This window comes from Scatophagus argus, chromosome 16 (assembly GCF_020382885.2).
Source record: "Scatophagus argus isolate fScaArg1 chromosome 16, fScaArg1.pri, whole genome shotgun sequence".
NCBI classification, from domain to species: domain Eukaryota; kingdom Metazoa; phylum Chordata; class Actinopteri; family Scatophagidae; genus Scatophagus; species Scatophagus argus.
The window spans coordinates 13,353,461-13,370,409 of NC_058508.1; the positions used below are offsets into that span (position 1 = coordinate 13,353,461).

The 16,949-nt window shown below is 40.6% G+C and overlaps 1 protein-coding gene across 2 annotated transcripts in view; it reads right to left on the reverse strand.

Moving 5' to 3' along the window:
• The window catches only part of LOC124072617 (ras-related protein Rab-26-like), a 56,059-nt gene extending 40,015 nt beyond the window's left edge, over nt 1-16,044 (reverse strand). The window contains exons 1-2 of one of the 2 annotated variants that reach the window (XM_046414131.1): nt 15,284-16,044; nt 13,553-13,663 (exon numbers count right to left, since the gene is read on the reverse strand). In XM_046414131.1, the coding sequence (XP_046270087.1) occupies nt 13,553-13,663; nt 15,284-15,469 (297 nt within the window). In that variant the 5' untranslated portion in view covers nt 15,470-16,044. Of the gene's footprint in view, nt 1-13,552; nt 13,664-14,846; nt 14,915-15,283 lie in introns of those variants that run through there. The other variant, XM_046414133.1, reaches the window with a different exon arrangement.
• Between the last annotated feature and the right edge of the window lie 905 nt (nt 16,045-16,949).

The window sequence follows — 16,949 nt, forward strand, 5'->3', positions numbered from 1 at the left end:
CTGACTGACTATGACTGACTAGACAACCAGGAAACCAGATAAGATACCAGATACCAGATACCAAATAGAAGTTTGTGCATATTGAGAGACATTGATTCATACATCAAGAATTTTCATATACACACATTCACGCACACATACACACACACATATATGTATTTTTTTTATTTATCTGTTTGGGGAAGAGCTCTTTTTGGGTGGTTTATTTTTTATATTATTGTGTTGCACGTTTTAGTGCCCTGAACTAGAGAAAATAAAATTTGTCACCTGTTTCAATTGTACCCAACTCTAGTCTTTCATGATTTATAATAACCATATATCAGCTCCTCGAACCTAGCGGATGTAGTACCATATTATTCATATTATTATTAATTTAAAGAGCAATAGTGCTACACACACACACACACACACACACTCACAATGTAACTTATAGACACCATGGGAGCCATTCATTGAGGAGCCATACCAGTGATATACTCAGGTAAATACATAAATGAATGTAAAAAAAATGCTGAAATACTTACCAGTGATTTCTTTATAGTGACAAACTTCAGAGCATATTTTAAAATAGAGGCTATTATAATATTTTACATTATCATGCTATGGTAGTTGAATGTTAATTTATATCAGCCTTATTCTAGGAATTCAAGGAGCATATGCAGGGCTAACAATGAAAGCTTTGTCCTCATCAGTCACAGTTCTGACTGAAAAAGCAAGTCTGCTTCCCCAAAACACTTCTGACTCTCAGTGTAATAGCTGGAACCTTCCTGTTATTGACTTTTTCACTTGAGTGACCTGGTGAAGTTGAGAACAGAGACTAATTGAAAGAGCAGTGGGCCTGAGGGCCCTCTCACGAAGACAACTGCACTGCTGCAAAAACACTTATTCATTTCTATGAGACCACAACTGTGGCAAAACAGGAGGGCTGCTGCAGAGGGCTCCTGAAAAGAAAGAAAGAAAAAAAAAAACCCCAAAAAAACTCAGTGTCTGGAAAAATGTTGTCTTCGATTTTCTTCACATTGCAATATCATCTGGCACCACATAGCGTTGGTTAATAAGTACATAATTACAAGCACACAACCTAAGTATAACAACTACTTTAGCATGTACCTTGTGGCATTTACTATTCACCCAAGCTATTTTTCCATAATTGTGCTTCAAGGATCCAAGGTAAATTTACTAATTTACTTTTGCTCTTTTTTACACCAGTCCACACTTTAAAGCCTCTTCCTGAAAACACTTCTATTTGCATTTTATGTTTTACATATAAAAAGTAGCAACATGCTCACACTGATGCAGACACTTTCTGTGATCCAGAGCTGTCCTTAGTAAATACACACAAACACACTCACTCAGTATTTTGTGATGCTGAATCACTGATCCATTATTCAGCTGAATGCCATAAGGGGAAACCATGACCTCTCTGAAGCTCTTTCCCCAGGATCTTTTCACACACCGGGATGATACAAATCAAATGGTAACACTTGGGTATGGTTGCTATGACCATGTGTGGTGGTGAATAATCTATGGTTGAATCACAGCACAGAGCAGGCTGTAGGGCAAGCTGTTGGCTGGAACTCTGACGTTTTCTGTCTGTCAGATTTCATGAAACTCTTTTTCAGTTTTCCTCCCCAGCATTCAGACATGTATAAAAGAAAATACATGCAGTATAAAGTTAGCAGTATAAGCATAGCCAAAGTGAAAATGTCTCATCCTCTCTCTTGTCTGAAATCGCTCTCAATTTCCTCACAGAAGCACTTTTATTTATTTCGGTCATGTATCATCACAGACTTCTCCAAAGAATGTCTGCCAAAGCATATGTTACTCTGATTTATTGCAGTTTTTCTCAACTGCTGAGACACATTTCCTGAACTTATGCACCACTTTCTCAAAACAAAAAAAGACCTTACTACACTGATGTATATAAACCTGAAACTTAACAAAGGCTTCAAAACAATTAACTCTTCCATCTAAATCAACAGTCACAGACCATATAGACAATACTGATTCATTCAGCACCAAAATGTGCAACTTATCATGATTAATTTGCATATATTCAGAAAAGCCTCTAAATAACTCAAGTGTGCAGCTGCACAAATCTAAACCAAACACTAAACAAAATCTAAAACACTGTAAAAATATAGAAAGTACAAGTACAGTGTTAGAAACAAAAAAGAAAGGTGCATTCATGAGGAAAACTACTTTATCTTCATCATGATCCTTCTTTTTGGGCATACTCTTGTGAGCGCTGAGTTTAGTCAGAGGCTGTACTGTCAGTGCCTGCTGTTGCCAACAGTTTCACAGGGAGGGACTCACTTATGCTAACATAGACATGTGGCCAGACTGGCTACCGAAGAACAGAGAAGCCTACAGAGAAGTGTGACTCCATTCTCTGCTTAGGCCACCATTACTCCACTATATCTTTACTTAGCAAAACTTGTTGCTGCTATATTAATATTCAAAAACTCATAGACACTTTAAAAGGTAAGATGTAATTTATGACTACTAGTAGTGCTATAGATCAGCTATTTTCATGAGACACGCATGAGTAACGCCGAAGGCTAAGAAAACTACATACGGCACCTTTAACAAGCACATTGTGCAACCTGTGACATACGAAAGGATTTTAGATTTGCACTAAAATGTTAAACACAAACAACAAATCTGCATTATACTGTATGTGAAAATTGGTAAATTGCATGTCTAGTTTTGTGGAAATCTATCTTCTCGTTTCTATGAATCAGCTTTAAAAGAAATTCTCATTTTCTTCTTAATCTTTTCCATCTCTCATCATCTTTGTCCAGTGAAGCTGATGAGATGTTCCAACGAGTCACTTCCCACCTCTTGGCATGCCATGGTTAAATATTCATGATGCTCCTCAGGGCTCGCCTCTCTAGATCCCAGTGACATTAGGGCAGCAGGTGGCAAGGCTGCTTTTCATTAATTACAAACATCTCCTGAGGCAGAAGTGAACCCCCATTCAGAGCACACACAAAGTTTACATGTGCATGTACATGTACAAACTCACTTGGACACTAACTCTCGTATAGCTGAATGGTTGAACATCTCACCCCCAGTGACACAAACTAAAATAAAATAATAAAAAAAAAAATTCAGCAAAACAGATTATAAGTGAAGGTTTTATATAAACAGACATATATAGAGTGCAGGTTTCTGTGGCTCCTACTGTGCCTCTGACTCTCACTGTAGCTCACACTTCATCTTAATTCAATTCATTTTTGAAGCTGAAAAAAAAAAAGAAAAAAACATTACTGCCACTTGATGGCATGATCAAGCTTGGCAATTTAATTGCACCCACTCAGAGAAGGCAGGCAGGCAGGCTGGCAGGCGGGAGAGTGGATAATGGAGAAATCAGTCAGCCGTCCCTCCACTAACAGAAAAAAAATGTATAGAAGCTGTAAAAAAGTGAAAGACAAAATGTATAAAGACTGTCATGAGTGAAGCGAAGGACCGTCAGTGACATGCACAGTGACAGAGAAAGTATCAAGGAGGAGCAGAGGCTTTCAGAGAAGATGTAATCACCAAGTCACAGCTTGATTTCTATGATGGGTCCGTTATCGTCATCTCACATGCCAGAGCTGCCTCTCTCCCTGCTGTCTGATTTTAGAGCTCTTCTGAATGCTCTCTCTCTGAAATGTGCATAAGAGACACTTACAGACTCATCTGCAGGTTTTTACTTCTCAAATCCTTCCTAGAACCAAATTTAAAGACTTAAATAAAGTGGAGTCAAGATTTGTTATCTTAAATGGCTAATGTTCACATTTAAGACATTCAGCTGTTAAAATCTGTGTAAGAGAAATGTACATAGAGACCACAGACAAATGTCTACAGGCAAACAGACAAACATTCAGTCGTCTTCAGCATCAGACAGACCAAACTCTAACGAAGTAGGTGGGACTCAAACGCACAACCTCATCAGCACTCCTCAATCTGTTTCTGATTCCTGCTGAACTACAATGCAAAAAAAAAACAAACCACACAATTTACTTTATTTTTCAACAAAAATAAAATCAACCATGGGGTGTTTAACAATACAGAGAGGCAAAATTTAATCAAATGTATGCAAACACACTCGTACCAAAGTACATCTAGATTTGCCTCCGACTGAGTCGCAGTAATTACGTGATGACTAACATCCACTTGTTGCATGAGTCACTCTCTCACTATCAAAAAATAAAAATTGCAGTCTGAAGATGATGACCTTATGTTCCTCTGAACAAAGAGATTTTCAGCCATTAAACAGACACTTCAACACGCAGAGTATAATAAAACTCTGAAAAGTCTCAAACAACAGACGTCAGCTATGATGTTCGTGCACTGAGGTCAGGAGCAACCCACAATGAGGTGTATAACACACACACACACACACACACACACACACTTAGTTTTTTCCAGTCTGAGATAAAAGTAAAATGATTCATATCGTGCTTGTCCTAATTTTATCTGTTTCAGAGTCGCTAAGGATGGACTGACTCATGAGTCAACGGTACAAAGGATGATGGCTCGTTCAGCCTGCATGAGTGTGTCTATGTATGCATGTTGTGTTTAACATTATTTTCGTACTCATTTAACTTGACCATGTGATGGTCTATAAAACATCAGAACATTGTGAAAAATCTAGATCACAGAAAATGTCATCAAATGGTTTATTGCGACCCAAAGCCCAACCCTCTTTACCAGAGTTGGAAGCCAAAGTTCAATGTAAATGCACAATGTAAAAATGCACAATGTAACAATACCAACATATTAAGTTCTGACTGCAAACTGCAGAACATTTTCTTGTTATGCTATTGAAGCATTACCAAAACAATTTACTTAAAAACATCAATACAAAATGAACCTATTATGCAGAATGTCCAGAGTTAGTATTATATTAATAGATATTATAATATTGGATTATTATTATTTGATACTATTTACTATATTATTATATAAGGGTTATTTTATTGTTGTAGCTGGTCAGAGTGGAGCTCATTTTACTATTTAATTATGTTGAATAGGCTTAGTTTTATCTGTACCTAATAATTATAGTATAGTATATAGCAAAATTCAGAATAAGTAAGTAAGTACAGTACATCCATATGTAGTTACTTTCCGCCACTGCAATTTATTGTGATGTGAGAAAAAAAAAACTAAATGTTTAATCCGTGTTATTAATCCTTTCTGTCAATGGACTTATCGTTGCTGCTCTGTCCCACGCTTGAACACAGCTCACTTAACAGAGTACACTCAGCTATCTGCATAGTTCTCCTTTGCGGCTTATTTTTAATCCTTTCTCTCACTGAATGCATCGGAGCAAATAACTTCTGAGATGTACAGAGAAACTGCCTGCATTCAAACACATCCCCTGCGTCCCAAAACATGATGACACAGACAGCAGACGATACCAATCTGCAACACTTTTTGCTAATGGGGATGAAGGAGAGAGAGTTATCTCCCCTGGTTCATTAGCAGTTGCCACATCTGTTGAGCATTGTCATGTGTGAGTTTGTACTGTATACTGTGAGAACACATGAATGTGTGTGTCTCCGACAGTCTCTAAATGTGCTGCTGAACGTGTGACTGAATGAAACTGAACGGAAACCACACCAGTATCTCACTTTGTGATTTGACACAAGAGAGACAAACAGCCATCTGCCATCAATAATCTACTGATGGGGAGATTCATTCATTTCATGACAGACTTCCATCCATCCATGAATCAATCCATCATTTATGTATCACCCCGTATCCTTTGCAGGGTTGTGTGTGTATGTGTGTATGTGTGTGTGTGTGTGTGTGAGGGTGTGTGTGTGTGTGTGGGTGGGTGGGGGTCCTAGCAAATACTGGGCAAGAGGCAGAGTACACCATGGATAGGTTTCTAGTTCATCACAGGTCTCACATTCACACCTTTGTTCAATTTAGAGCCACCAGTTAACCTAACCTGCATGTCTTTGGACTGTAGGAGGAAGGTGGAGTACCCACTCGCTTACATGGCGAGATCATGCACACCCTTCACAGAAATTCCCTGGCTTCATGAGAGACCTTTAATTTATAATGCTTTTACCGATTGAATATACTTTTACAGACACACACAACTACAATGTACACATCCTCTCTTCCAGTGCTTTTTCCAACACCAACTTCACCCATCAGAACAACCTCACCTTCCCAGAAAGGTAAGTGACTATCTAACACATTTTCAGCCCATTTAGCCACTAAGATGTTATCATCACTATTGACCACACAATAAGGGCTTAGTTCCCCCAGCGCCACTGTGAAGCTCTGTTTACCAGAGGTGGACCAAGCCACCACAGAAAATAAAACCCTCCTGATGAATTGCATGTCTAGATGGGACGATTGGCTCTGCATTATGGGGGTCAGAGGTCAGGCAAATGATCAATGGTTACAGCTTGAAAATTCATGTGCTAGGAAAAAGACCATCATCAGTCTTGGAGCAATAAGATCCAAGCAAAACTCAGAGCAACTTTAAAATGTCAAGTATATCACACAAGGACAACTACAACAGTCTGCTACCTCCGTCCCCCTAAATCACACATGCTTTAAGGTCCCTGGAATCATCATAATCATATGCAGGAATATTTAGAACACCTTCAACTCCTCATTATACTTCCATGTACATGCATGTATGCACTTCATTTCCTACTCTAGTTTCTTGTCTATAAGATTTACAGCTGATTCTACAGCTAGTTGTGACTTGATTGATTAACCCTTCCTGTCACCTTCCTGCTGCTGCTCTCGGCTCTAGCAGGTGGAACACGCCCATCCTCGCTGCCATGGAAATGTGTGCACACACATGCCCGCACACACACACTGAACACAGCTTCTGTAGCTGCACTATCAGCTTTAGCGTTGAAATGAATCGAGATTCATGCCCTCCAAAATTACATGATAGGTGAGTTCAGAACAGGTGCTCCATTTTCGCTAAAGAAAATTTTTGGCTTTATTTGGCTTTGATTCTGGTTAATTAGGAAGGGAGCAAGTATGTCTCCCTTGTTTTCGTGACCAGGTTAACAGAGGGTGAAAGTCAAAGATTCTTACGTTTACTTTAATGCCTCTCTCAGCTACATCTCTCTTAAACACAGGAACACAATACCGAAATGCGTTCCCACAATTTTGCAGATGCCAGATCCACTCCATTCATACATACATACATACTAAGCACCCCCAAAATAGCATCAGAGGAAAGAGAAATCTGAATCAGTGGGACCCCCTTTTATGAGAGACTTTCTCCTGCTGTGAAATGCAAACTTGAGTTTTCATGCTTCAACTCCATTAGCGAAGTGTGAACGTTCTTGTGACACTCAGAGGGGTCAGGGTGTCAGGAGTGTAAATGGAACATGAGAGGCGCAGTGGTACTTTTGCAGCGTGCTAAAATGCTAACCAAGACAATGCTAGCATGATGATGTCAAGCAGGCGTAAGGAATTGCATATAACATTCACCGTGTTCAGTGTTTTGATTTAGCGTGTTTGCATGCTAATATTCCCCAACAGCACGCGGACAGGAAAGCCAGGGGATCACCACTTCGCTCACAATTCATGCTATGGGGGAAACCAAACATCTGTACCAAATTTAATGTCAGTCAGTTCAATAGTTGTTCAGATATTCGAATCTGGACCAAAGTGGTGAACAGACCAAACGACTGACGTTGCCATCCCTAGAGCCATGCCGCTCACATGGCTAAGAACAACAAACCTCACCCCAGCCTGAATTTGATACATGAATCATAGTTGCTATCGCACATTTTTCAGTGGTGAAGTCAAGTCCATCCATTGTAGCTGTAGCTCATAAAGACACCTTCCCTTATGTAGCACTGCAAAGGTAAATCACCACAACATAAAGGTCTTGTGTACAACGCAGACTACAAACAGGGTGAGATGAATTAGTATGCCAGGTGTGACCTAGGTCTCTTAAACTTGTCAGGGACATTTTATAGACCACTGCTTGACAGAATGCTCCAAGTAAATCATTGGAGAAGAGAGTGCTGTGATGTTTCCCGGTGTGGGTCTGTGCAAACTGTTCCACCTCTAGAATGTTAACATTTAACTCAGTGTTCATCCTTAGGGGATAAATTATCTGAGACTATCTCATTGGGAAAATGTAAATATTGTGGTAGACACCACATGCCAGTGTGAGTTGAGTTATTGGACATTTTGTTCATCCAGCAGGAGCAGGGAAGATGGTGTCACTGAGGTCAAGGGTGGCCATGCATTTAAATCAGAGAGGAAGTCACATAAATTCACAGTCACAATCAAGCACTGTATGTGTCGAAATGCGCGAAGGACCAAAAGAAAAGTTTTCCGCTTCAGTTGACAATGAGAAGTCTGAGGAACTCTGGAATCACTCTGATGCACCTTCTGGAAACCACGAACAGCTGAACAAAAGTTTGTGCCAGTTTACACTATAAAGACAAAATTATTGGGACACCTGACCATTACACCAAAAGGTACTTTAGGGGTACCTGTTCTTGAGGTCAGGGCTCTGTGTGGGCCAGTCAAGTTCTTCAACACCAAACTCATCCAACCATGTCTTTACGGACTTGTGCACTGAATTACAGTCATGTTGGAATAGAAAAAGAGCTTCCCCAATCTGTTGCCACAACGTTGGACAAATACACAGCAATGTCCATCTTCACTGAAAAACAGTCCATCCCAATACTTTTGTCTATTTAGTTCATCTTGTTGATGTTGAGCGATTTCACAGGAGAAATGAAAACAGTGACATTCTGGTGGCGTTGAAGCAATGATCAAGGAATCTGAGTTGGTGGGATTCATCCTCTGGGGAACATGAATGTCTGCACAAAATGTTATGCTAATCTATCAAACAGTTGTTTAGATATTTCAGTCAGGAACAAAGAAGTGGAGCAACCAACAAACCAAGACTGCCTTCTCTAGAGACTAAAAAGCTCAGAGTCTGATGTTCCATTCCCAGAAGCATAATTCAAGATCTGCCTTCCGAGTTTAACAAGCCATGTTTTTTAGGATGCAGAGAGGTGAAATCGGCAGTTGCGTAAGAGGTCTGTGACTTGGGGCGCAGCAGACATAACTGACAGCTGGGAGCAGCTCTCTTGTCTCTCAGTAGAGGTGAGAAGAGCTGCTCTTCTCCCCACCACTGCATCTATGTCAACTGAGGGGCTGAAAGATTACTTCCTTCCAGTGTCAAGAGGTGAGGTAGATTGTGAAGAGGAAAAGAGGGACAGAGGTTATTTTCCTGCCACATCAGAAAGGAGATTAAAGGCTACTGATGATTGTGCGTATATTGTTAATTGGCTTCCACTCCTAGCATCTTTGCCCCATTTCCCTTCTCTCTTATGCTCCCACTTAAATCACCCTCTTTGTGAAGAAACTGTGCTTCACCTACTTCCTTGTTACTGGTGGATTTAGCTGAATGTGAGAAAGAATGTCGTGTCTTCAAGCAACGATGTTTAAAAGAATGAACAATACTCACACATTATTCTTAGCATGATTATACACGGGGGGGTGGGGGGTGACATACAAATTAAGCAAACCGAAAGTATGATGGATTTAGACAATTACAGTGTGGAAAACTGATATTCTTCCCTCAGCATGTGAAAATCTAATTTCAGCAGATTAAGACAGATTGGCTGGCTTGTCAGATATTTAAAGCATGTGGTCACAGAGCAGTAGATTTGGTAGCTTTACATGCCACATGTGGATTTTGTCAGTGTTTTAGTCTAGAGGGGGACAGCTCTCACCACAGACTGCAGCTCTTTGCACATACAGTACTCATTAAAGGGTAAGTCTAGTTCTATGTTGTCATTTTGTAAACAATCGACAACCATCAAAAGATTAAAACCAACAATGATCATCATCTGCCCTATCAAACAAGCAACGCTAACGTACTAATACAGCTCACTCCTCTGTGCTGTGACCTCCACAAACGTCCAAAAACTATGAAGTGATGGGCGACAAACATGGACACTGCAGTTTATTTTGAGTAAATCCCACACACACACACACCATACTGCTGGCGTGAACACACATATGAACACGAAGTGTGTATTAATCTGCGGTTGAAGATACACTCTTCTAAGAAATTTCTAAGCCCTAAAATAAATGAACTATAAAAAAATCACAGCATATCTTCAGTATGAATCAGTGGGTTTGAGCTTGAATATCAGGGTGGGGGACAGGGAAGGTGAAAAGTATTGAGAGAATGACTAATGCATTGTTGATTGCTGTCTTAGTACAGATACATCCTCTTATCCGACTAATGGGAAAAATAATAAACCTAAAATGTCTGAAACCAACACAGAATTCAGGCCTGATATCTTAGAATATGTCGTTATTTTTTACAGTTGTACAACTGTAGAGCAGTTTTGATGGCACATCGAAAAAAAAGATTTCTCTCTCTGTGGTAGAACATCCTCACATATTTTGACAGCTGTGTCCATTTAAATGCCTCTTCCATTAAAAATATAGCACACGTGCAGTTCGTCACTATGTCGTCTGTCTTTAAAACTGTGTGAGATGAATCTGCTGATCTGTGTCCTGCAGAGACGGATACCTTCATAAAGAAACAAGCATGGAGTTGTCTCTCAAGTATAAATTGCTTGTTAGCCTTTACAGAGTCCTGCAGAGCTACTCCTGATTCGTTTTATAAACGAGACTGCAGTTGTCTTCCACAGGCAGGACATGATCCTAACCCAGGACCGCTAGGAACTGAAAACACAGAGAAAGAAATTCAGGTGTCATGTGATTTTCATGTGTGCTTGTGTCCATACATGTTAGAAATCCATATTTAACCTAAGCATTGAACAGCGGGCTGAAGTGTGAGGCACAAATCAGAGGTCCTTTTCCTCAGAGAGCAAAAACCTAAAATCTGCCAGTAGTCATTTACACCCACCTGAAGCCTTTCACAGACTGCTTATAGCCTCCTGATTGAAGAGGAAAAAAAGAAGAAAATCATCAGCACTCTGACTCTCACAGTCAAGCACAAAGACAAGCTCTGCTGCCCTCTGATCAGTTCCAGCCACCTGCCCATCGGTTAGCACCTGCATTACATTGCCAACTGATGAGCTGGACATGCTGCATGGTAGTTCACAGCTATGTGAGGCACTGTTTATGCAAAAAAAGGCATTTATTTGTTATGGAGTTTCCAATAAAAAGTTCAAACGTTGTATCACTGTGAAAAGTGACCTTATCTTAAAGGTTTACATTTTAGCCGTAGGTTCAAGTAATCCTTTAAATTCAAATGAGTCATATGGAAGTTAAGATTTCTTAGGATGTGATAATAACAACTGTAGTATGAGCAGTGCCTCTGGGTGTAATTCATAAGGCATCTGTAGAGGTGAAATTGCACCTGACTGGGTTTAAATGTCACTGCCATAAATGTGCCATGGAGCCACAGCACCACTTATCTTTTCTGCTAAGGTTTAGCTGAGAAACACTTTATAGCTAAGCTAAGATCCACATGGTATTAATATGACTAGGCATGATCTTGAATTTCACTCTTTTGTAATCCTTTTTATCAAGAGATTTTATAATCAAATACAATTTGCGTGGAATTATATTTCCTATTCTGGCTCTCTGTATTTTTAGCCTAATGAGGTACTGGTGCCGCTCTGTAATCCTGAGAACATGCTGAGGCTTAAAAACAAGATGAGACTACAATAAACAAGAGGGGTAGAAAACACAGCATCTCGCTGCAGCTTTGAAGTGGGAACCGGATCAAATCCCCATACGAAGCAAATTGCCTTTCTTTCCCACCAACTAAAAGGGATCAAAACTGGCTTTTCCTAAAAATAACAACTCCCTATCTCTCGCTGTGTATCCTCCATGGGAAGACAAACACCAGCGACCTTCATGTTTTCCTACTCAACAAAGTCTCAGTCTCTCAACTTGTCAAACACACCGTTTATATGTATGTGTGTGTATTCAGAAACCAGGTGTCAAGTCCGTGTTTGTACCCAAACAGAAAAAAACATGCCATAAACTCTTCATTCTAGTTAACATACATAAAAACATGGAATTAAATCTTCAGTCGAAATGACAAAACAGCAAACTAAGCACTAAAGTGTATCATAGTTTTTCTTGCAGTAGTAAATGCAGAGGGCACAGACAGCTGATGAAGGACTCTGCTTTGCTTTAATATGCCGAGATGTACATTGGGACCACAGAAGGTGTTATAAGAGATGTTACATAAGTAAATAAATCAACTGCTCATCCACCCACAAACTCATCCAGCCCACACACATTGCTATACAATGGTTAGATACTTTAGTTTGACACAAACATAGTCACAGTCCATGAGAGTAGCCTCCCAAGAGTATAAAGGATCTGCTGCTGTTACACTTACACTTTATGTAATCGTGTTAACTTTGGAACTTTAAACTGCATTTTCAAACCGGTTACTTTATCGTGACAGGCGGGGGAAACGTGTGGAGGAACAAGTCGAGATAAACGTGCACTAAGAGTTTCCACTGAGCTCAGAAAGGTTCAGGAACAGAACAGTGACAGTGACAGGCCCTAACTAAAAGTGATGAGGGAGGTTAAGCACTAAAAACACATCCTTTTCTTGAAGGACTGCATCAGCAAGCAGCTCAACACCGTTAAAAATGAGACACAATGTATTCACCTAACAGTGATTCCCAACAGTGATCTCTGAGAGGTTTTAGAAAAAAAAAACAACTTTAACACAGAATACAACAAAACACACACAGCTCCAATGTCACAAAGCAACATTAACTTCAGTCCTGATGTTCTGTCTGTTGTCCACAGCTGGTTGTGTGTCATATTCTATTCTACAAGTTCAGCTGCTCCATGCCGTTTCAAAGTTTATGTGGTGGAGTTCTTTGTCATAAAGCAACCTTTATGGATAAATCCTGCCAAAAGTTCAAGACAAGCCTCCCATCCTGTACCCAATGGGGCTCTCAATGTCCTTTAGCGAAAAGTTTAAGTTGGTCAGCAAAGGAAGACCTACTGATTTGGTGTACAAAACACCTTTTTGCTTTCAAAGGGTACATTTTTAAGTCTGATAACAGATTGTTGATGTTGTTCTGGCCCCCGCTGCCACTGTTGGGTGCGTACTGTTTATTTGGGACAGCCATTAAAATGCACATGTTGCTAATGCTGGCTGCATGCTGTAAAACCCTTAAAAGTACTGAGTGCGGTTCCCAACCCAAGAGGGTACCGTCTCATTTTGTCACCCTGGCTTTCAGTGTTGCGCTGAATGATCACCTGTCTGCGTCTCTTGGACAAACACTCACCTGAGTGTGATCATGTGAAAAATCTTTTCTGATGATCCTTCCTAACTCCCGATGTGGGATCATAAAACTGGCACATAAGATACATAATTATCACCCAGGGAGACAAAAAAACTAAAGCATGTCAAACTAATTTAAGAAATCAATATTCTATCTTGTGAGACTTCTAACACAGGAAGTGCTCATAGCTCCGGGGCATATAAAGACACTGAATAGCTCCCATTGGTATATATGGCCCCATTTAAAAAAAGATACTAAAGTTGGAAGTGTGTTCATGTTTTATTTGTTTTTTTGTGTAAACTCACCCTAAAGTCGATGCCCACAGTGGAGATGAAGCTGCCAGCCAGGAAAGCACCGTCTTTAAAACGGACCAGTAGACATGTTTTCCCCACACCAGAATCTCCAACCAGCATTACCTGCAAGAGGGGAACCCAAGAGGGAAAAACTCAGCCAGGAATGACTGGAAGGGTAAAACCGAGACACACAAAAACGCACAACTCAAGGTGTGAGGGATAAAACTTTGGCTTTCAAAGTGATCGATAAAGGTAAATGTCAGACCAAACTGAAACACCTTGCAAAGGGAAAAAGACAAATGCAGAAGCATGAATGTTTAGTTTCATACCAGTGTCTGATTAACTGAAAAAGAGAACTTTTGAATTAGTCCTGGCTTTTCGCGCTCAGCCAGTTAAGATGGTGCATGTGAATGATGTTGATCGTGAATATCTACATCATACAGAAACACTTGGGCTTCATCCTCGCTGAACACACAGTCTTGCATTTCTCTTTTCTTTATTCTGTGCTGTGATGAAGTTAAAGGTTTGATGTGATTACTGTTATCAGGTTATCAGAGGGACTGTGAGCCCTAGACCATAGAAACCCAAAGGCGCCTCTTGGGTGCACAGTGGAAGCAGAGAGGAGATGAAAGACAGAGGAAGAAGAATTGAATGGATGTAACAGGGTCATAGAACAGATACATAATGTGATGATATGTCTGAAGACCTCCCCTATGCTCCCTTTTTCTGTGTTAAATTGTCTTTGTTCATCTCTTCTCTCATGCCTTCTCCTTCAAACAGCTCTACATGAGCTTAATGTTTGCAGGAGGATGCACCCTGCCCTTGGGTTTTTAGAAATAAAATTCAATCAATTTCCCTCACTGACTCAAGGCAGAATAACAATCAGAAGGAACAGCAAACGGTGAAACACAGCACAATGGCCTACAAATGGCATGGCCTATCAGAAAGGTGGACAAGGTACAGGCTAACCTCTGCAAAGCTCCACTTGTAATAATCATTACATCCCATCTGGTACGTTTAGAAGGTGGGATCTTTTTGATCACATATTCTGTCAAATTAAACACTGCAGTGAAGCAGCTTGGCTGGAGCAATCAAGTGTCAGCCAGTCGTAAATCATTTCAAATTGTTGCACAAAGTCACCGAGCTTTCGCATCAAACAGCTGCTTCACAAACATGGAGTAGGTGGCACGAGTCCCTTGAAACTACGCTGGGAGTACACGCTGAGACTCTGTGGGTGTGAGTCTGTGCTGCTGCTTGTTGTTGTTGTTGTTGTTGTTTTCAAGTGTCTGTTGCTCCACTCACTCACACAAGTGCTCATGTTATGGTTAGGGTGAAAGCAGGCTCGCTGTTAAACGCAAACACAGTCACCGCGCGCTGATGACGACACTGACGTGCATTCAACCGGTTGCACGATTGATTTGTTTGCTGGCCGTTGCAGGGCGGTGCGCGCACCTTTCCAGGATATCGATCGTCTATTGACACAGCTGGTGTGAGGAGCTCGCTGCTGCTGTTTAACGAATAAAGGCGGCTGTAAAAAAAAAGAAAAGAAAGAAACAAAGAAAGCCAAACGGGAAAGCAACACTAATGAAGTAGACCAACAGGGAATCAAAAGCCAGAAAATGTCCATATGTGGGCTCATTTACCTCCAGTTGAATATCAGATTATTTATGTGATATTTGGTGTAAAATGATAAAACTTTTATGAGAGTTGCAGTCTATTATCACGCAGCAGTAGGCATCTTACCTTGAAAGCGATGTCATAAAACTCGCTGCTGTTGCTGATGGAGGGTCTGCTGGGATGAACCACGCCGTTCATCTGAACGATGCCCGGGCTGCTCCTCGCGGCTTTCCCGGTCCCTTTCCCGGTGGGGCTGCCCGCTGACGGACTGCTGGTTCCGGCTTTCCCTTTCACAGCCTTCTTGCGAGACATTTCTCAAGATTTTAAAAGTATACTTGTGGAATTCTAGCAACAGCAAACAAAAACTAAAAGAAAAAAAAAATCTGCACGAGGTCGACTAAAGAGGCTGAAAAGTAAAGAACTTAAATTTGCAATCTTTTTTCAGCTGCGCGTTGAAAGCATGTTCCTCGACACCTCTTCACTCAAAGTAGGGGAGAAAATGCAAAACCTGCGCTCGCTTCCGTTGTTGTTGAGCCGCTTCCTGCTCCCGACAGCTTGCTCTGTTCAGGACAAAAGCTTTGGCGGTGCGGCTGTTGTGCGGCAGCAGTTAACGTGATGTGGCACAAACCTGCACCTTGAACGCAGCACAGTCAGGTGACGCGGTGGGGGGCTTTTAAGAAAAGCCTCGGCACTCCACATTCACATCATAAACTCACAAGACTAATATTTTGGATGAATAGATTGTGGTAACTTTGATGGGTGACACCTAAGCAGCAGCGTAACACCACGTGACTTTACGTTATCTGTTGACAAGGTAACCGCATGACCTTACAGCAGCACTAATCTCTGATGGTTATGAGGGTGATGGAGGGACAACAGGACGCTGTCCTTGGTGCTGAAAAACAGCAAGTACTGTATCGAATAAGTAAATTCTGCCCTTTAAAAGTGAAGTTTGGGATTTAATGAAACCCCCATGGATGCAAGACTTGTTAGGCTGTGCTGCTGTGAGTCTTGCATGATATTTTTCATTGTGGTTATTTTCTGGCAATAATCTAGTTTATGAAATTGAGCCAGTGTTTTCTAATCCTTAAAAATGAAGTGCATATACTGCAAAAGGAAGGTGAATGTGTGGGTATGATGTAATGACTGATGTCATTCATTTTCTCCTACACATTCATGACTTGCTCCCATGTGACGCTGCTGGAGGCCAGGACATATTAGCCTATACAACATGATGTGCAGTCCATTAACTTAGAAACTGAGGGAGAGGCAAATAAACAAATAAATAAATAAAAAATCATCTCAAAGCGGTGTTAGCATTTAAAGCAATCTCTCTCTCTTTGTTAGCATGAACACTGCTGGTGCAATGTGGAGAAAAACAAGTGAAATGCAGAGCTGCCAGAAACCTGAAACGGACGTGCTGGAGATGTGATTTCAATACTGCACCACAAGAGGGCAATATTAGAATATATATGATAAAAGAAACACCCGAGGAAATTTCAGCTTGGTATCCCTAAGATAAATGCACGTCATGATTATAAACTTATTAGAAACATGGTCAAACAATCAGACTTTTCAACAGAAAATGTCTAACGTATTGGATGTAGTCCTGGTTGAAAGGGTAACAACAACAAAACATGTTAAATAACAACAACAGTTAGTTCAGTGAGATGTGTAGATTATCACGTATTTGATTGGCCATTCATATACAGCAGGGCTTAACTATCAGAATTAGGCCTCTACTTCAACTCTAGCTGTTTTTTCAGTTTCCTGCATCCTCCATCAACACGCT